This window comes from Hippocampus zosterae, chromosome 2 (assembly GCF_025434085.1).
Source record: "Hippocampus zosterae strain Florida chromosome 2, ASM2543408v3, whole genome shotgun sequence".
NCBI classification, from domain to species: domain Eukaryota; kingdom Metazoa; phylum Chordata; class Actinopteri; order Syngnathiformes; family Syngnathidae; genus Hippocampus; species Hippocampus zosterae.
In genome coordinates this window covers 34,279,089-34,301,072 of record NC_067452.1, presented here as the reverse complement: position 1 = coordinate 34,301,072, position 21,984 = coordinate 34,279,089, and the positions used below count along the sequence as shown (strand labels likewise).

Here is a 21,984-nt window from a genome sequence, read left to right as displayed (position 1 = left end):
CTGCACATCATATTATAAGATTAATATATCCTTTATCGTCGCTTAAAACTTTTTTTTCGATCCAGAATATTATATTTGTGAAGTATCTTTCAATTGTCTTTAACTTTCAAGTCCAGCAAATTTACAGTCCATTTAATATTTGACTACCATTTTTATTTCACTTGTATCTAACATTATCATTGGATTATTATTTGTTTTAACTTAAATGCTTTGTTTGAACTAATGTTCAAGCTGTGCATCATGTTACCACGGCTACCAATAATATTAAATATACTTTTTAAGACCTTAAGCCTTTTTTTTGATTCATTCTTCTCAAGGTCTGAACAAAGACTGGGTGCATTGCGGATCCCCCAAAATGCAGACTGAGATAAAAAAAAACAAAGATATTTTTTCGACAAAAGCAAATGACCGACAAAGTATGAACAGAAATCGCTGGAGACAAAAAGCCAGGAGAACCAAATGCAAACAAAATGCTCTTGCAATCGGCAAGGTAGGAATGAGCAGCAAAAATTCTCAAAATGCAATAAGAGTCCAATCACACAAACATAAAATGAGTCAACAGTAGTCTGACAAATAAAAAATAAAAAGCAACAAAATCTATTAGGATGAAAATGATTATGAACAAAGGGTCACGCACTCCAACCGGTGCAGAAACCAAAACAAAAACAAAGCAGAGCAGAACATGACAACTCTTGGGCCTACTGCACGACTCTATTTTCATCATTTTAGTCCCACTATGTTTCTTCTGAGTGAAAAATGCCACCCATTGGTTTCTTTCCTCACTAAATTTGGCGGCAGCCGGTGGCCATGGAGGGAAACGAGATAGAAAGGGCAGGGTTGAGAAATGAGAGAAATCAAGCGGATGACTCACACGATGACTGGACCGGGAGACACAGAGCAAATCTGATAGAGTGAGCTTAACGAATCAAGCAGTGAGTGAGCGACGGAGAAAAGTTCAGAGGTCCGGCAACGAGAGAGACAGAGATTAACTGGAGGGCTACGCCGGGCTGGATCTATTTCCTGGATTTTCGTCTAGCTTCCTCCTGCTGCTGCTGATTGAGTGAATGATTGTTTACGACAACACTCTTAACTGTTGCCTGAGTTGCTTTGACGTCCGTTGACATAGAGCAAAGGTGTCAAACTCATTTTTGTCGTGGGACAGATATGAGTTAGTTTCCCTTGGAGGGCCGTCAATAATAACGGTTTATTCACCATTGTTTAAGTTACTGTAGTGAGGGGTTTGGTAATAAGGAAATGCTTACAATATGTCTCTTATTTATTACAAATGAGAATTTGAGTGGCGATTTTAGGATGCATCATGAAAGTTGACATCTTTGATTTGCTTTCACGGGCCACTTAAAATGATGCGTGGGGCCACATATAGCCCCCGGACCTTGAGTTTTACACATTGACGTATGGTGACATGAATGCATCTTTGACCACAAAAATGGGAAACATTGATCCATCCAATGTCCCGCTCAGGGGTGAAGGGGAAAGCCAGGCAGACACTCCCATTCAAATAATCATTCTGCGGGAAATGAACCTAAATTGCTTGCACAGAAGTCAGGCAAGTGAACCACTGCACGACCCATTAGACAGGAATCGGACCTTACCCTGATGCAGGGGAAGAGGGCTGATGATAAGTTGAAATGACTTCAGCTATTTCACTTCCACAAATTAATTCATGGTTGCATGTCTGAATCATGTGGACATGAGGTGTCTTCAAAATGAAGACAAATGTAAATAATCGAGGGCTCTAGCTTGCATCTGATGTCACCGTCAGCACACCAAGAGAGGATACATGTATTCACAGGACATCCAACTGATGGCGACGCATGATCACATGGGCCGAACCGATTTGCCTATCAATGATGTTCTCCTGCCTATGTGTGTTTGTGTGTGTGTGTGCGCACGGGCGTGCGTGTGAATGTGTAGAACTAGAAAAATCCAGCTGCAACCGGAAGCCGAGGTGTTTGTATTCTACTGTTGTTTCCACCATCTCTCTCTCTCTCTCTCTCTCTGTCTCTCTGTCTCTCTGTCTCTGCACCTCCTTCTTTAGATTTTACTTTTCCTGCCTCACACCTGCCAAATACACACGTGGTTTGTCAATGAGAGCGTTTCCTCCGCTTATCTTCGACAATTACTCCTGCTAGTGCAGTCCAATCACCGACAAGGTAGCTGCCCCCTGCTGCTGAGATGTGGTAGCGAAGGCAGTGCATTTGCCTCTCTCCATGGTGCTGATGTGCGCTGCGGCGAATGGCGGGGTTTTGTACAGGAAGTAATGCCCCCCCAAAAATTAATATATGAAAATAAGCATGTACATTATATTCTATATTTATCTTCTGTCTACATGATAAAGTCTCAATTTTCATAGATTGGAAATTAAAATTCAATTTGAGGGTCATTTCTTCAAACTGCATCTTATCTAAAGAGTAAAGAGCATTGATTTTGTTTTAATTGTATAAGCAAGGACATCACGGTGGGATCGTGGTTAACACGTAATACTCATAGTTTGAGGTTGTGGGTTTGAATGTTGGCTCAAGTGTTCCTGTGTAGAGTTTGTTTGTCCTGCCTGTGCTTGAGTGGGTGTTCTCGGGGTGCTCCAGCTTCTTCTCATGTTCCCGAAACATGATCTTCCTCAACAAGAAGAAATTTGCCATATTCATCAACATTGTTTTGTCATTTGCATGTAATTGTTTAAAATTGTCATTTTTAGGTTTATTTATTTATCTTTATTGATCCCCAAGGAGGGGGAACAGTGGTCGACCGGTTAGCACTTCCACCTCAAAGTACAGATGGTCAGGGTTCGATTTCAGCAGCGACCTTCCTGTGTGGAGTTTGCATATTCTCCCCATACTTGCGTAGGTTTTCTCCGGTTTCTTCCCACGTTCCAAAAACATGCCTGGCAGGTTATTGGAACACTCAAAATTGTCCCGAGGTGTGATTGTGAACGCGGATGGTCGTTCATCTCTTTGTGCCCTGTGATTGGCTGGCAACCGGTTCAGGGCGTCCCCCGCACCGCCTACTGCCCCAAGACAGCTGAGATAGATAGGCTCCAGTACGCCCACGACCCTTGTGAGGATAACTGTTCGTGCGGGTATACTGCACATGACCTCGATTTAAGCGGAAATAGACACTTTTAAGCCGCAGAAATACCTCTTGTCTTCAAACTGTCTCTTTGCATGCAAGTTTTAATGATATCTCTCATTATTGTCAGAGCTTGTCTTGTCTCTTGCCTACTAAATGGTGATTTTTTTTCCCATGATGCATAGACTCGAAATAACAAGATTGTCTGTGTCAGAGGTTCCCCAACATTTTGCCATGTCAAGATGTCAGATCATTTTTTTTTTAACAAGCTATACTAATTGGGATGATCACGGGTCTGCGTCGTATTTTATTGTGGTTGTCGTTTTTTGTTTTGGTTTTTTTTTTTTTTTTTTAGAAAAACTCAAAATTCCAATGTAAGTTGTCTATATTTGCAAAAATAAAAAAGTTTGCAGTCTTGATGGAGCACTGCAAATGTAAAAACAAAAAACAAAAACTAAACCAAGAATAGAAACAATGTGTTATTTATTCCATCCTTCTTGGACTCCAACTACATTAGACTCCATCTCAAAATGACGGTGCTCCTCTGGGCACTAATCAATAAAGTGAGTGGATGTGTGTGCGCGCGCGTGTGTGTGTGCGTGTGTTTCTATGGTGTCCTGTAGATTTGGTATGTTTACATCTTCATCCATGTCCACAGTATTCAGCCATTTTTAATGTCACAGTATCATTTTTGTGCTTTTCTTCCGCTTTTTCTGTCGTGCGTGTCATCTAATGTCCCGCCTTCTTTATCCTATCTCACATTTGACCGCTCACCTCATTTCCCAGCTGTGTTGTCACAAACCATGAAAGATGTTTGACGTGATTGTATGCACTCTGGTCCACGGCCCCCGGGGGCAACTACGTTGCAGATTTGCTGGTGCAGCTAAATCTCACCGGCAGCTTTTCTATGTTTGGATGATGAACAAAGGCTCAGCAATGGTTTTGTCATTTTCACTTACTTGTGGAAGTATTTCTACTATGCCCTCAGGAAATAGCCATGTAATTATCTTTGTTGAATTAAAGGGCTGTCAAAGTGACTGATTTCAGTTGATACATGTTATTTTTGTTCAATATTATGATTAGCATGAATTTTTTATCAGTACTGAGGAGTACACATGGAAATGAATGATCCGAGTGGAAGGCCAATCCTAGTGCCCACTTCACAGTTCTGTGATTTCCCGAGCCAACTTAACACAACCTGCCTGTGATTATCTGCTTGCAGTTCCTTGTAAAGTTACTTTGTGCCCGCTAAACTGCCTCAGGACACAAACAGATCAGTTTATTCTTTCTGCATGTCAATGACTATCAACTATCAACACCGCATTTAAAGGAATTGAGAGGAGTTGTTTCAATGGGCAGCAAATCAGCTTTGTTCACAGCCACAACGCAAAACAGTCTTCTTTTATTGTGCCACGCTGCACCCACGCGCACAGGTCTGCGAAAATACCAAAGTTTAGTCTTATTGCTCCTGCGCAGATTTAGACCACGCCTTGTGCCAGACTTGCAATGGGCACGAAAAATGGAGCCATATTTGTGTTTCATAGTAGTTAGTAAAAACGTGTTATTTCGCCACATGCTGCTCATTCTTGTACCATACAGTCAAACCTCAGTTTTCGAACGTCTCTGTTCTCGACCAAATTGGTTTTTGACCACAAATTTGGAGATTTTTATGCCTCGGATTACGACTGAAAACCGTTTTTTGACCAAACTGAGCAAACTGAATATGCCACTTGACTCATCTCAGCTTCCTTACACTAGGAAGTGATGCTTCCTCATGTAGCGTTCATTGTGAGCAGACATGTTTGTTGTGATTTACGCAAATCTGACTGTTTTTATGTTAATTCTGCATAGTGTATTAGCCCCTAATCATGGGTTAATAAAATAGTTTGGGATTTTGAACAAATCACTTTTCGAACAGTCTTCTGGAACAGATTACGGTCGAAAACTGAGGTGTGACTGCACTTGTGTACATATCTGAGAGTAGCACATGCTTGTCAATTAATACAAATAAATTCATTCATTCATTCATCTTCCGAGCCGCTTGATCCTCACTAGGGTCGCGGGGGGTGCTGGAGCCTATCCCAGCTGTCTTCGGGCAGTAGGCGGGGGACACCCTGAATCGGTTGCCAGCCAATCGCAGGGCACACAGAAACAAACAACCATTCGCACTCACACTCACACCTAGGGACAATGTAGAGTGTTCAATCAGCCTGCCATGCATGTTTTTGGAATGTGGGAGGAAACCGGAGCACCCGGAGAAAACCCACGCAGGCCCGGGGAGAACATGCAAACTCCACACAGGGAGGCCGGAGCTGGAATCGAACCCGGTACCTCTGCACTGTGAAGCCGACGTGCTAACCACTGGACTACCGGGCCGCCCTAATACAAATAAATAAATAACAAAACTGTGATTTTGTCAAAAATGCACCGAATGCCGTAGAACGGTTTGGATTATTAGAGCAGTTCATGTGCTTTCATACTATTGTATGATAGGCTACGATATGAAACCATAGTTTGAGTCACACAAAAAGAACTGTTGTCCATTTCTGGAACATCTGGATATTGCCAAACTTACTTCAACAAGTATATGAAACCAGTGAATAGTGAATGCAGAATGACCCTAGATGTCGTTTGGCTGCAGTGGTTGCAAAAAGAAAGTGGGCACATGTGCGGAGGCTGAATCAGCACACTGAGCTGGGTGTCAGGGTTAATATACACATACATGCACACACACACACACACACACACACACACACACACACACACACACACACACACGCACACACACACACACGCATGCTCGCTCTACTTAGAGAAAAGACAGAGAGAGAGAGAGAGAGAGAGTGAGAGAGAGAGAGAGAGAGCTCAAAAGAGAATTCCAACATAGTAACTAAACACTGATGACATGAGTCACACTGTGAAGGGCAGATGACACTGCTTGATGGAGTCAAATGAGGACGTCTGACTAATGTCTGACAACCGACATTTCTATGAGCATTTCAAGTGATCATATATGTGTATTGTACAAAATACAAAAACTGTACAAAATAGTACAGGCAATGACAAAAGGAAAATCCAACAAGGATATCGTTGCGGACAAAACTGAATTGTGGCTTTATTGTGAAAATCCTATCGTGGCTGAAAATGGTAAAACTTCAGGTGAGGGGAAGAGCGATCTCGGAAATATCCTCTGTCAATTATAATGCTTGAAACATTGAGACAGGTAGCCATTCCCACTCAAGGGAAATAGTGCAGGATTTCCCCACACAGACACATACGAACACACACACACACACACACACACACACACACACACACACACACACACACACACACACACACACACACACACACACACACATTCCTGTTTGAATGTCTTAGTGAGCCCCCCACACTTCTCAACAGGAAGTGCCTGTTTCATGAAGCAGAACTAATACACTGCTCATTTTTGTTCCTCTTCCCCCTCTTTCTTCTGCTCCCCACTGTTCCCGTTCACATCTTGTTTCTCCACTAATTCACTAATCTTTGATAGTGTCTTCTCTGTTCTCGCTTCCTTCGCACTCCTGGCCCAGTCTCCTCCATTCACCATCCACCTCAAATTAACCCTCAATGTCTGACCTCCGCAGTTTCATTCTCTTTTACAATCCCTATGCGGCTGCTATGTGAACTTCTTCCTTTTTTTTAAACTAGCAAGCTTCTCATCAGCTAGTATTGGAGGAGCATATGCCCAATATGGTCACACAGCCCAGGAAAATAGAATGGGATCAATTAAGCACAGATGGAAAAATATATACTATATACAGAATCATGTTGTAGTAAAAAGTGTTACATATACATATGGGTTGTTTTTCTTTTTCCTGTTTCTTTAAACTCATTCACTCCCAAAGACGTTTTTAAACGTCTTTTCAGACTTGGTCTAGAATGGCTGGTACTGAATGAGTTTTAATGTACTCTGCAGTTCTGCGTTGAAGACAAAGCTTCTGGTATTTATAGTCGTCTTCTTCGTTTGCTATATTGCATACCAACAGTGAAATAAGAAAAATGTCAATATCGCTCCGTAGAGTGATAATGCGTGAATCATCATTGTTACGTTCCTGAACAATCTGGATCGGGAGAGGATCCCACAGACATGGACAGGGATCAGAGTGTATGACAAAAATAAGTTTATTTACAAAAACAACACAAAGTACAACTCAGGATGCTGGTAACAAAGAACCAGCAAAATGCGTAACAAACCAAAAGTGCTTGCTAAAGGCAAGGTACAAAATGTCAATTCCATGTCAACTCAAAGGACAAGCGAATACAAAACCGAGACTGCATAGGAATGAAAAAAATACAAGAGAAACACAATGAACTACGTGGCAAAAATTGAGAACGTCTATAATATTGAAGCACTTGGAAACAGAGTCGTGAGCAAGGTTTAATAATCCGACAGTTGTCGGCGTGGCAGTGTCTTTAAAGGCAGCTGTTAACGAGGCTCTCCTCTGCCACCTATTGGAGATAAACAGAAACGGGATCATGACAATCAAGTTTTCTTTGTTTTGAGAGGAGGCTACTTGCACAGACTTGTGACTTACTGTCCAGAGTAAATAAATTCCTGGATGCACCTCTTTGGCTGAGATTTTACAGCTTCTTCGAGGCCCTTGGACCAGCTATCCACATAAATTTGTGTGAAATAAGTGGAGCATTGTAGTTTGTATCCACTGTTTTTCATTTCAACTTTTAATGGGATCTTCATGGGAAGCCATCATACCGTGTAAAATTCCCAATTTTAAATTCGCCCGATATTAGACAACAGCAAGAGCTTCATCCTCACTGCTTTCAGCCATCACTGGAACTTCATTTTTCAGCATCTTTCCTCTAGTCTGTTTGATCACTTCCTAGCCTCAGAGGGGAGTAGCAACAGTAATGCTTCCTGCTCTTCAAAGTCCACACTTCAGCACTTCAAAGGCTGCCGTCTCTCTCAGCCTTACACCAAGGCTAATACTCTTAATACTCAGCAGGGTAGATACGGCGGAGCAAGAACTTCAATTTGGTCAACTTTTTTTTCTGTTGCCGTCCCTGCAGAGCTCATTTGGGGTTAACCCCGTGGAGTGATTTTAACACAGGAGAACGGCTACATGAAATCTGCTGAAGTTGTTCTATTTTTAATGGATAGGACAGGACATCATTCAAGATTTAGAGGATTTACACTTCATGTTTCATTGCCTGAATATCGGATTATTTTGGAATCTAATCTGTATTTACAATTACTGAAACAATGAATTCATGCATGTGTGCATGTGTGCATGTGCACACGCACATTAGCATACACTTCCTAATACAGTGATCCCTCGCTACTTCGCGGTTCATTTATCGCGGGTTCAGTGCATCGCGGATTTTTTCAAACATTAAAAAAATATATATATACATGGAGTACAGTATTATATATGTTGCTCTATGTGACTCGCTGTTGTATCGCAGCTTCTCGCGGACCGTTTGGGGACTTGTAAACAAATAAACAATTAAACAATTACCTGTTTGTTAATTGGACGCTACTTCACAGATTTTCGTTAATCGCGGGTGGTTTTGGTCCCCATTAACCGTGATAAACGAGGGATTACTGTAGATTGAAATGAGTGTGACTTACAGGTCCTTCACGGCTAATCACTGATATCGACACTTAATAAAACGAAACCACATCAAGAAAAGCGCTATTGGCAAGTCAAATGCATTTGTTAAGCCCTTCATCCCAGAAAAGCATCAAAGAGCTTCTATGCTCGCAGTTAATATTCTTCATTGTGTATAGTTAACAGATGTATGGTCTGATTTTTATCGCCTAAGCACACTGGCTTGTGCTCTTGATTTCCCCAAGAACATAAATTGTAGTCCGGAAGGCTCCCCCACCTCAGGACTAATATTAAAGTCAGACACCCAATACGATACATTCCACTCGCACTCCGGTGATCTTTTTCTGTGCTATGACTTTTGTGCCTGAGCACCTGCCACTTTATTTCTTTTTTTTACCTCCACCACAAGAAGGTTAAAACCTACAGCATCCCAATTCTGAATAGTGCATTCGGAAAAAGTGACTTAATGAGTCATTACCAATTTCAATTTGTCCAAAAAATAATGCAGGTTTGAATTAACAACTATAACGTTCTGGGCACCTGCGTGACTTCATGAGAACTTTGCCTTATATGTTTAGTTTTTGATGAACCATGTCAGTGGTTCATAAGGTTATATGGTTATTATTTGCAGGTGTAGTTTGAAGGGGTGTAGGTCATACATTTTTTTTATTTTTCGCTGCTGTCTGAGCATATGGAGGTATAACGAATATTGTGACTGATGAGTATATGTCATAAAAGCCTCATATAGTTTTCCTTAAGTAGCGCTTTAGCATTAAAACCACATACAGCGGGATAAACGAGATAGGGGAAGGTGTTGCTATGAAGCAACAACATGTGGTTGCAGACCATGCAGACGTTCTCCGTGCTCGTCAAGTCAGCCCTGAAAAGTACACTCCATAGCCACGCAGACAAATGCACAGCCCCCTTGACATGCTTATTATGAATTCAAACTGTCTTGAAGCACCTTTGGCACCATAATAATCAGCGGCACCCTGATGCCCACTTTAGCTGCAGCTCAAGTTACTTCCTCCACTTGCTTCAGCCTCAGCGGGGTGGCGCATCCTTTTGCGTGTTCAATTATTGTGTGTGTGTGTGTATGCGTGCGCATGCCTCACATGTACGCGTGCTGTCACTCACTCGACTCTCATTGCACCCTTTGGCTTCCTCCACGACTCCCATCCTTCCTCCTTTCTCCTCCCCAGCTTCCCTCTGCTCGTCATCACTCGCTTTCTTGGTCAGCATTCAGCTCGACGGGCTTCCTCCATTTTGCATTGATGAGAAATGCACACGTGTGCACGTGTGTGCGTGCGTGTAAATGTGAGTGGACAGTGCAGGGGAGAGTGCAGCCTAAAGCAGCGGCGAGGACGAGGGAGATGTATGCTCAAGCAGAACAGTCCAATTCTGGGTAAAAATAGCTCTCCCATTGTCAAAAGAAAGAAAAAAGGAGAGCGTAGAGTGTGAGGGGGTTCGAAGGGAGAAAGGAGAGGATGGAATGAAAAGGAGTTGTCGTGCTCACAAGTGTGAAAGACGAAGGAAATAGCTTGCTGGGTTCTTATGAACTTAGCATAGAAATGAACTCGTCACGTACAAAGCAAATATAACAAAGATTTTGAGATGGAATCGAAACCAACACAACAATGTTGAGTGACGTCACCGACAAATATCAATTTGAGTGGAACCGCTACAGTCAAATGAGAAACCAAAAATGGTTACGGCATTTCAAATTTGGACCATCTTCTTGCTTATGTTGCATGAGATCATGATTCATAAAGTGACTGAAGGTCTGAGAATCCCAAATTTAACTCAATAAATAATGTTGAAAAAGGCTGTTGCTGTCAGGCAACAGCACACAAACACGAATAAACAAATGTGCGACTGGATCCAAGCCATCCCGCATTGAAGGAGACCTGCGCAAACTCTGAGCAATGTCTAACATGTCCCACAAAATTACTTTTCTGATCCCAAACATTTCATAGCAGGCTGCCCAAATTTCTTAGAGCACATAAAGCAGAAAAAAAAAATGAATGGACGCTATGACTGTGACATATTTCCCCATTTCACATTTCAGATGTTGTTTACTGCAAGTGTCATGATTTTTGCTGTCTTTCAGAAAAAAGAGTGGCTGTGTCTAAACTGCCAAACCCAGCGGTTGATGTCCGGCGGAGGTCTCGATGAGCCTCCTCTGGCTGTTCCTCACCCATCCCCAAAACATCAGCTCAATGGGTCACCACGCCACCAGGCCCCAGCGAGTCAACAAAGTCCTCTCCACAAAGCCGCCAGTCAGCAAGAGTCCAAGCCAGCCCAGCCTCAGACACCAAAACCACAGTCGGGAACTGGAGATAGCGAACAGTTTGGGTCGAATGCTGCCAAGCTGCCGACAGACACCAAGAACACCGTAGCGGTGACGTCAACTGGACCAACAGTAGAGACCCAGAAGAAGACGAAAACCACCGACGAAAAGCTGAAAATGGAGCCTGAAAGCCAAACGGCCAAAGATGCCAAAACCACATTCAAGAAAGGAGATCAAATCACACCAATCAAGGAAATTAAGAAGTCGAGGCATTACGACGTAAGTAACAGCGCTATTCGTTGCGGTGCACTAACACAGTTTACCCACGTGCGTAGCCCTTCCTCATTCTTCTTTCCTGACATCTACCCAATCCAAAATGACATTTTCAAAACTGCATTGTGTTTCTTTGTGACTTTGAATCAAAGTGAAGAGATGACGTCAGGGTAGATTCCCTTTATTCTGAGTAGGAAGGACTCCAGAAGTCTCTTTAAGGTAAAGGTTACGCATACATACGTAATGATCCCTGTCCAAATGGACCTGATGAGAGTACACTGTATGTACACTGTATGTATGTATATATTCCTGTATACCAGATCAACAAGATCCACATGAAGTACTTCTCCTTTCAGCATTGATATGGAATTTGCCATATTTGAGTGATGCATGGTGACCCAGTGGTTAGGGCTTCGACCTCACAGTGCACAGGCCGTGGGTTTGATCCCGGCCGGCTCTGGCCTTCCTGTGTGGATGGTTGTTCGTCGATGTATGCCCTATGATTGGCTGGCAACCGATTCAGGGTGTCTCACGCCTACTCCCAAAAGACAGCTGGGATAGGCTCCAGAACACCCCGCGACACTCGTGAGGATAAAGCGGATCAGAAAATGGATTGATGGATGGATGGATGAGTAATGCATCTCAACTGGTCAATTGCTGTCGTAATGCAGTCAGTTTACACTGTGTATGCTGTCGAAGACAATGGGCACTATTTTCGTGCCAGGTGTAAGTCGAGTCCAAAGTGCTGTCTGTGTGAGTGGGTGGAGTTGTCTTTGTTTTGGTATTTTTCTGGACTTTGCACAGGTAGAGTTGGACGTAACGGGCTGTTTGCACCTTTTTGCGCCATTATGAGATGACTGTCGTCTTATCCCAGCCAATTATCACGGTATCCCCTATTTGTATCACTATCAGGGCATCCCGAGTGCAGTGCGCCCTGGCAAGTAGTGCTTGACATTGCGGAAATTGAAATTGAATCTCTGGGGTCCATGCATAACATTGGCAGGTTAGCTAAAGGCTCTCCTCTTGCGGATGACGCAGTCGGCCATGCCTCTGACGTGGGCGCTTGGAGATAGTTATCAACCCCCGATCATGTGTCTGGGTGTGTTTAAGATGATAATGGCCATAATTCATCAAATGAATTGATTTCTACAATGCTTCAGAGGGAATCTTAGTGTCATGTTTACAAACGAAATCCACCACCGAATTAGTGTAACTGTGCTTCGATCAAAGAGACCCAAATTGCATTGCACCATCTGTGCCTCAGGTTAGACCCGCTTTTGTGAATCTAAAATCTATTCTACTTTTTGTTGTTGTTTGTTTGTTTATTGAACATAAAACATATACAGTAATAATTTGACAGAAAATAAGGTAGATAAAAAAGTAAAAAGAAAGAAATCAGTCTTCATTCAACACAGTTATTGTGTTCAAGGGAGTAGGATGAAGTAAAAAAACTTATCTGTAACCAGGCATAGCGTGTCTACCGAATTCACAATCACGCTGAAAGCCCATGTTTTTACGATTGTCGCAGTGTACTTTCTGTTACCAAATTGTTGGATGAGTCGGGGGCGAGGCAACTCCACCAGTCTGAATTCCCAATCACGATGGACTAGACTTGAGCCAGCATGAAAAAATAAATTATGCCCGCTTTTACACCGAGCACGCGGGTGCCAATCCACGAAAATATAGCTCATTACCTGCACCAACAACACAACTTTGGCCTGTCACCGATGTAATGATGACAGTCAAGGAATACAATAGCTTTCATTTGAAAACTGCATAAACAGCCCCCATGAATACTTATAACTCTGTAAATAAATAAATAAGATGTAAATTCTTGATAGAATTTTCTTTGTGTGAATTGAAGGTTGGAACAGTTACTTCGTACTCCAAAATTGAGGGTCTCTAGCTGTTTATGTAGCAAGCTATTGATTTCCTTCTGCCTGAATGCTGACGCTGCCAATCACAGTAAGGCAGACATTGATTCGCTTTTGGACGGGGGGCTGAGTGTTGCTTTTCTTTCTTGACTGTAGCCAACGTTGTAGCAGATATCTGATTAATTGAAATACTTTAGTATGTATATACTGTATATATGTATATTCAATCACGAAGGCAGTTCCGGAAATTATGCCACTTTGGGAGCTTTTGAAATGGAAGGAACGTGAATGTTTGGTCAAGTGAAAGCTTCTCTTATGCACTGTTCAAGACAATTAACAATAAATAGGTGGAAGGACTACTAGTGCGCATCTGTTGTATGACATTTCTGTGGTCAGAAATTTCAAACCTGGTCTTTTTTTCCTCCGTGAATTGACTTTTCTAGACCTTTGTATTTTCTAGAAACATTGTACGGTGACAGTGTCCATTGAATGCTTTCAAAGAATATGAGAGTCGTATAATCTATCATGTGATGGCACATTCTAAAAGAAACAGATGTGATTCATTCTACACAATTGTGGAATTCAAACCATGTAATTGTTGTTACATGTTCAGAGTTTTGCTAAGATTTTTTGTATTTTGCATTGTTTGACTAATTTTAAATTTCATTACACCAGATTAGCTGCTGCTTGACGTCTTTGATTTGGCATGTCAATCATAAGCCACTTGGGAATTTTGGTGAATTGATTAAAAAAAAAAGTTGAATTGAATGAAGCAAATTTTACTTTATTTTTCTTGCTCACCTACAATATTATGAAATTTAGATCAGTTCATAGGGCTCATTAAGAAATCTTGATTTTTATTGACACTCGACAATTTATTGCTACTATTTATTTTGTAGCTCACGTTCCAAAACATTGTCGCCGTTGGACAGAAATCTTGAATTTCCAAATGTGATAAATTTAACAGTTTTCCACAAATCTATACGATTGGTCAGTCCACAGGTGGATCTGATACGTTTCTTGGTCAATCAAAATCATTGAAAATGTCTCGCCGTCTTCGACAATGCAATTTTAATGCTTCAAAAGCATCCAATTTTCTTTACGTATTTATTTATGTTGGTAATTTCTCCATCGTGAGACAAATAAAAGTTTCTTATCTTATTTTATTTATGCTTTTGGAGATGCAAGGATGCTGACTGACCCTGGCAATACACTTCTTAAGCGAGGTTTCGAATCCAGGTCCATAAATTAGAACCCCTGCCACAGTTTGGCTTTAACCAGAAGGTAGGGGAGCTCATTGACCTGCTGGTTGAGTAGAAGCACCTGTGGCTAACGCCAAACTGGAGCAGGCCTTTGACTTTTTGGACATGGATTTGACACATCTGCTATTCTAGCTAATCAAGCTATTTTTGAGACCATAAAATTGTTAAGAACCTGCCATTAAGTGGCAATAAATCTTTGTCTTGTGATGCAGAAAAGTTTATGTGAATAATATTAATTCGTTATTTGTATTCTAAATTAAATAATATTACAACCTCTTTACCAAAATGAATTATTAACAATATATTATAGATGAGTCGTATCCAATTAGATTTGTGAATATCGCGACTCCAGTGAGGATAAGAGGGTCAGAAAATGGATGGACGGTGACATATACTGAATGTAAAGTGTAGCCCATTGAGACCTTAAAGGCTTTTTTTTGTCTCTCCTTTTAGGAAACAAAAAACAGCACGCATGACTTGTCACGCAGCCCACAGAGCCTCAGTGATACCGGTTACTCCTCTGACGGCATCTCCAGCTCTCACAGCGAAATCACAGGACTAATTCAAGAGGAGGAGATGAAACTGAGTGAGAGGGGCATCAGCGGGCGGGGCTCTCCACCAAGCCCTTCAGAAATTACCAAGCTGGAAAGCTCTGTGAGGCCTTTGCTGGAGAAGAGCCTTTCCGAAGACAAAGCGGACAGAAGAGGAAGGAGGCTAAGTGATAGAGACTTGGATGACAGAGGGAAGCAGCGCCCGCGCTCTTTGTCAATCCCACCGGATGCATACGACTCGGATGAGGAACTTGAAGACATAATGGAGGAAGATGAAGATGGAGGAGACTGGGAGGGTAAACGGAAAGAAGGGAAGGAAGAGAAGAAGGAAAAGAAGAAGAAGGACAAGGACAATGAGCCCACAGAGATGACCGATGAGGAGTTCATGAGGAGACAGATCATGGAGATGAGCGCTGATGAAGGAAATGATGAGGAGGAAGAAATGGAGGAAGATGAAGATGAGGAAGATGAAGGCTACGGCTATGAACGAAAGAAAAGCCACCATAAGCACATCGTAACCGACACGGCAAAAGAGAAACGCCGCCTACAGCACCACTCTAGCAGTTTTGAGGAGGAAACAAAAAGCGCCACTGATGTTTACAAAAGCTCCGTGGAGGAGGGTGAGGAAGATCTGATGGCGTCGCAAGGCGGTCTGAGGCGCTTTAAAACAATCGAACTCAATAACACCAACAGCTACAGCCGAGACATTGAGCTCAGTCACGAAAATGACTTGAGCCTTGACCGAGAACCTGAACTGGAGATGGAAAGTCTGACCGGCTCTCCCGAAGAGCGCTCTCGGGGTGACTACTCTTCCACTCTTCCGCCAACTTCCGCATCCTCTTACGGCTCAGGCCAGTCTCCTACGTCCATCTCGTCAATGGAAGAGGACAGTGACAGTAGCCCCAGCAGGAGACAAAGGTTGGAAGAGGCGAAGCAACAGAGAAAAGCGCGGCATCGTTCTCATGGCCCTCTCCTTCCTACAATTGAAGACTCTTCAGAAGAAGATGAATTGAGAGAAGAAGAGGAACTCCTGAGAGAGCAGGAGAAGATGAGAGAAGTTGAACAACAAAGAATCAGAAGCACGGCGCGCAAGACCAAGCGGGATAAAGAGGAGCTGAGGGCTCAACGACGTCGAGAAAGATCCAAGACACCGCCCAGCAATCTTTCACCCATTGAAGATGCTTCTCCGACAGAGGAGTTGAGACAAGCTGCCGAAATGGAAGAACTCCATCGTTCCTCTGCCTCTGAATACTCCCCTCAGAGTCTGGATTCGGAAGCTGAGGGCTATGAGTCCAAACTTTACAAGTCAGGCAGTGAGTACAACCTTCCTACCTTCATGTCCCTTTACTCACCAATTGAAAAATCATCGATCACAACCACAATAGCGCCATCGAGCACTTCCAAGCCACTGAAGAGTGCCGAGGAGGTATATGAAGAGATGATGAGGAAGGCGGAGATGCTTCAAAAGCAACAGAAACAGCAGCAGCCGTCTCCAGTGAGACATGGTCAGTACTACGAAGAAGACATTAACGGGCAAGGTTATGATGCCGAGTATGACGATGAACAAGATCAAACGGGATATGACAATGACGCAGTTGAGATGGAAGCTGACATTTATGAGGAGATTCGACAAACATCTCAGAACATCACAAAGATGCAGCAGGCCACTGATGAGCAAGTAGAAATTGAGAGCTCCTACCCAGACAAGCAATTTCTCGACACAGGTTCCGCCTTTGCAAAACTACTGGAGCAAAGCAATGCCCTTTTAACTCCAGGAACCAGCCCCACGCAGCTCTCCGCACCTGTCTCATTTGCTGAAACGGGAGGGCGCATCCCTGATGTTCGAGTCACTCAACACTTTGCTTCAAAGGACAGACACAAAGACAGATTAAAAAACCAAGCGGGGAAAAATGGAATAACCCCAACAGTAGCTGCTACTACAATAGCAGCTTATGGAGTTTATGCGAGAGATGCTGTAACAATTTCTCAGACAAGTCCAGGCAACACTATAACATCCACCCAGTCTTCTATTTATGGCAGACACGCAAGTCCTGCCACATCTTCAGCGACAGTCTCAAGTGTGTGCAGCAAGATTGCAGAGATTACCCAAGCCTATAGTCAAAGAGAGGTCATCACCAGAAGAGTCGGGGACACTCGAGGTGTAGCGCTCCGAGATAGCCCAGCAGCTGTTAACGAGCGAATCAATGAGCCACGCTCTCCAAAGTATACAACTTATTACAGGAGCACCAGCCCTCCCCTTTCTCCATCCCCACCACCGCAAAGTCCTACGCGCTCCCCTTCCAGGAGAGCAACAGCTGAGTTCTCCACACAGACTTTCAATTCAGCACTACAAATGGACTCGGGAGGTTCTGGGCCTACTTCACCAGTGATGGCTCAAGGAACCCAAACTTCACATAGATCGGTCTCCCCACGGCTCTATCGGCAGCAATCATCCCAGGATGTGCCATACTCTCCACCTGCAAGTCCAGCTCGTCCAATGACTGTCAACACGGCGACATCCCCTCTGTCTTCCCCCACACGATTTAGCCGTCAATCGACATTCGATTCTTATTCACCGTGTGGTAGCCCTCCAGATACGCCTCCTTACCAACATTCACCGACACGCAGCTTCTACAGAACACAAAGAATCGAAAAGGTAAATGTTGGAACAAGTATGGTTACCACGGCCAGTATTTATACACGAGGTTCCATTTCTATGGATAATATCTCCCTCTGCCGCATATCTACAGTTCCAGGCACTTCTAGGGTTGAGCAAGGCCATATGATACAAGGTGGAAGTGTTGTGGACCTCAGAACAGTCACCAAACCTACCCCAGTCATCATGACTGATCAAGGAATGGATCTCACCTCTCTAGCCACTGAAAGCAGAAAATACCACGGTGGATCAGAGGGGAGCAGACAGTCAACAATCGTACAACCTATGATTATGAACCTAAATGCCCAGGAGGCCATTACACCAACCACTGTGAGTGTAACTGTGGCAGCTTCCATGTTTATTTGCCAGCCCAAACAACCAATGGTCTATGGCGATCCCTATCAAAATAGAGTGGATTTAGGTCAGGGTATGGGTTCGGCTGTGTGTTTTTCCCAGAACAAACCCCCTCTATCACCTCCAATGGACCCATCGATACCAAAAATTGATGCAAAACTTGAAGACCTGAGTATTCAACAGAAAGAACTACAAAAACAGCAAGAGAAGTTGCAAATGCAGCAAGAGCTTCTCGAGCAGCAGTTACAGCAACATCACCATATGCAACAACAACAGCAACAGGCATCTGTTTTGGCTCGGTATAACCTTTCTGGCCAGATCTCACCCTTGCTGAAAAAAGACTTGCTGGTCAGCCAGACCAGCACTGCCTCCACTGTTGTCAGTGCTGTATCACCTGTCCTCAACCCCGAGATGTATGGCACCGGGCCCATTGAGCTGAAAGGAAAGCCCAGTCCTCCTGGCATGATTACAGGCGGGAAATCGCCACATAGTATGGTAGTACAGATAGATTGTGGCCAAGAGCAAGTCAGGGCAGTGACCCAACTTATAAAAGTAGAGGAAGGACAGGATGCTGCAGAACTGTCAGGAGGCCAGATTAAACCTGACAACCAAACAGCTTGCTGCGATGTTGTTTACAGACTGCCTTTTGGTGGAAGCTGTGTTGGTGGTTCAGAGAAAGAGGGCATAAGGCCTCCTTCAGCTCCACCTCTTTCCTATGATTCTGATCAAGAAAGACATCCTGGAAAATATCATGAGTATCCCATGGGAGGGCACAAGTCCTACACATTGCCTTATCCTGGTAGGCTTCAACCTTCAATGTCTGATACAAACCTGGCTGAGGCAGGGCTACAATCCTACCATTCTAAACTAGAACCGCATCTTCAAGCCAAAGGAGAACTTGCAATGGATCTAAACGCTGTAAAACATGGCTATGGGGGATATATTGGGATGCAGTATGGCTCATACACAGATTTGCGTCATGGAGGAGAACTCTCTGCCCCAACATTGCCCATACGTCGATACAATTCCTTGTCTAACATCAATTCCGACTATGGCTACTCTCCTCGTGACATTGCCAATTTCCAGGAAGCTAATTTAGCCCAGTACAGCGCCACAACTGCCAGAGAGATCAGCCGAATGTGTGCCGCACTCAATTCGATGGATCGCTATGGAAGCAACCCAGACTTGATGCAGTTTGGGAGTTTGGGCAGAGGAACCAGCCCTGCAACTTCAAGACTATCAGCTGGCCTTGGCTTGAGACAAAATCTGCTTTTTGGATTAGATGGGAAGCCATTATCCCACAACCAAGCACTTACAAACCTCATCAATGCCAGACAGGCCAGTCTTAGGGCAATGTACCCTGCAGCCATTCGCTCCTCAGATGGGATGATCTACTCCACCATTCAGACACCCATTGCTTCTACCTTACCAATCACAACTCAACCCGCTTCTGTTCTTCGACCGCTCCTGAGAGGTGTTTACAGGCCTTACCCATCTCCCAACATGACACCTGTGCCCCTATCTAGTCTCACCAGATTACCAATGACTCCCCGAATGTCTGGGCAGACCCCGGTCCGTTACCTTGGACCGGGTCTTCTCCAAACAACGTCAATCTCTGCTACCTTTGCTGATGCAATAACAACCTTAGCACCAACGAGTGCCCAGGTATCCGTTCCCTTGACTGTTCCACCATCTACAGTCCAAGATGAACCAGTTTACCTTGGGAAAGGGGCTGTTGTAACCACTTCATCTGTAGAGGTCACATCAGCTGACGCACAGCATCAACCGATAAACATGTCCCAAGCGCACCTGAACAGTCAACAGCAACAACAACAGGCACAAGCAACAACCGGTCAATGTTACACAACAGTCGCCCCTCCAGATTCCACGACCATTTTACCAGTAGCGGGGACTCTACCTCCTTTCCCCCCACCTGGTGCTGTACACAAAGAGGGTGAAACTGAGGCAGAAAGGCTGCATCGGCAGCAGGAGCAGCTTCTGCAGATGGAAAGGGAGCGCGTAGAACTGGAGAAAATCCGGCAACTGCGCCTGCAGGAAGAGCTGGAGCGAGAAAGGATTGAGCTGAAGCTGCACAGAGAGAAGGAGCATATTCTGGTGCAGAGAGAATTACAGGAGCTGCAGAACATCAAGGAGCAGGTATAAGGAAAAACAGGAAGTAGAATACATTGATCGGAGGTGTTTTTGTGGTGTTCTTAAATTCATGCAGTCTCTGTCACAGTACTCCATTGCATCGTACAGTACTATAACAATGATTGCATGCATCAGTGACAATATCAAGTCCCTTTTTTTAATGGATACCCCGATGAAAAAATATTAATTTTTACTGGAGGGAAAATTGCCAGTGGAATATTTATTAGCAACTCGTAAATCACTTCCAATAAACTTCTGTGGGTGTATAGGTTTGCAACTTCATGCAGGAAACCAACAATGAAGGATTTCACTTTGGGTTTTTTCAATCAAATTTTGTTTTGTTTTGATTTTTTTGTTATAACTTACATTGTTGAAATCTTATATGGTTTCTAGATATGGTTTACGATTCTTCTCTGATTGTGTCATTGCTCATTCGGTGTTCTGCATGTCTCTATAAGGTGTATGATTTGAAATGGATGTTGATTTTTTAAGTGATCCATGTGATGAAAAGTAATATAAATTTTCAACATAAAAAAAAGCAGAAAAGTGAAGTATATTGTCACGAAATAACTGCCCTTGTTATCTCCCACTAAAGTTATTGCACTGCTTTAGACTCAACAGACGAGCTAACATAATTGTTTTCTTTTTCAATAGAACAAGCAGTTGAAACTCTTTCAAGTTAACTCTGTTAAACAGGTGTGGAAGCTTTGCTTGATACAAAAATCAGCAAGAGAATGTTTCTGCATCCCATGGCCTTCAATAGCAGCAAAATCCCAAGCACTTATTTATTTATTTATTTTTGCAACAGCATATCATTTACGCAATGAAGAAGCTCCATTCAATATTTTCTTACAAACATCATATGTCTGGCACTCGCATTTACATGCAAATGCTGTACTTTGTGTTGTACTTGCATTCTTTTTCTTTTGGGGCAGTACATAGAAGTTTAGGCCAATTCTAACCCATGCCATATTGTTTCAGGAGGCTTGTTATGTGCGTATGTTCTTTTATCATCATTTATTCAACCAGATGTGCAGCAGGAAGAAACCTTCTAATACCCTAGTTCTTGCATTGTTTTAATTCATTCTTTTACGATTAACCAATCCCCTTAACCTCATGATCACCCGACTCTCGTTCATAAAAACTTTTGTATCCAGCCCATATGTGATTGTTTTGTTTCGACAATTTAGGTTCTACACCAGCAGCAACAAGAACGGGAGAAACAACTTGTTGTCCAGAGGGAACAGCTCGCCCAGCAGAAGTCCCAGCTTGACCAGATCCAGTCCTTGCAGCAACAGCTCCAGCAGCAGCTTGTAGAACAGAAGCGACAGAAAACAGCCACCGCGGTCCAGAACTTGCAGGTGAGGGTCAATGACAACTTTGCCGAGTTACCTGCAGAATGCTCATTTGTACCGCGACACTACGCTCCAGCCAGTCTGACATCGTGAGGAAAGTCTGTGTCCATTGTCCACCTTCCATCAAGTGATGGCAAATGACCACAGTTGATCTCCTATTGCAGATGGATATCAATGGACAGCCTCTACACCCTGATACTGACCATCAAATCGGATCCCGCTCCCTCCCCAACTCCTCCTCAGAGATGTGTCTGAGGAGTCATGAGGAGCATGTGGAGAACCAGAGCAACATGAGGAAACACAACTCCATGACCAAGCTGAGCCGAGACAGTTTGGACGGAGACGGCGTGGTCTTCCATGTTTCCCCTCGCAGGAATGTGGACAGTTGTGTGCAGACAGATGATGAAGATGGGGAGGAGAGGTATATACTGTAGCTATGTTTATCAATGTCTCTGCATGTGATGTATTGGGAGTGTTCAAAATATTTAGTGTTTGTGTTCATGGGAACATTATGCATGCTAA

General features: G+C 43.4%; 1 protein-coding gene across 2 annotated transcripts in view; it reads left to right on the top strand.

Moving 5' to 3' along the window:
- Positions 1-21,984, top strand: part of bsna (bassoon presynaptic cytomatrix protein a) — an 83,950-nt gene that overhangs the window by 40,986 nt on the left and 20,980 nt on the right. For both annotated transcript variants that reach the window (XM_052057320.1, XM_052057322.1), the window contains exons 4-7: positions 10,807-11,265; positions 14,849-20,113; positions 21,298-21,468; positions 21,627-21,883. In XM_052057320.1, the coding sequence (XP_051913280.1) occupies positions 10,807-11,265; positions 14,849-20,113; positions 21,298-21,468; positions 21,627-21,883 (6,152 nt within the window). The remainder of the gene's footprint in view (positions 1-10,806; positions 11,266-14,848; positions 20,114-21,297; positions 21,469-21,626; positions 21,884-21,984) is intronic.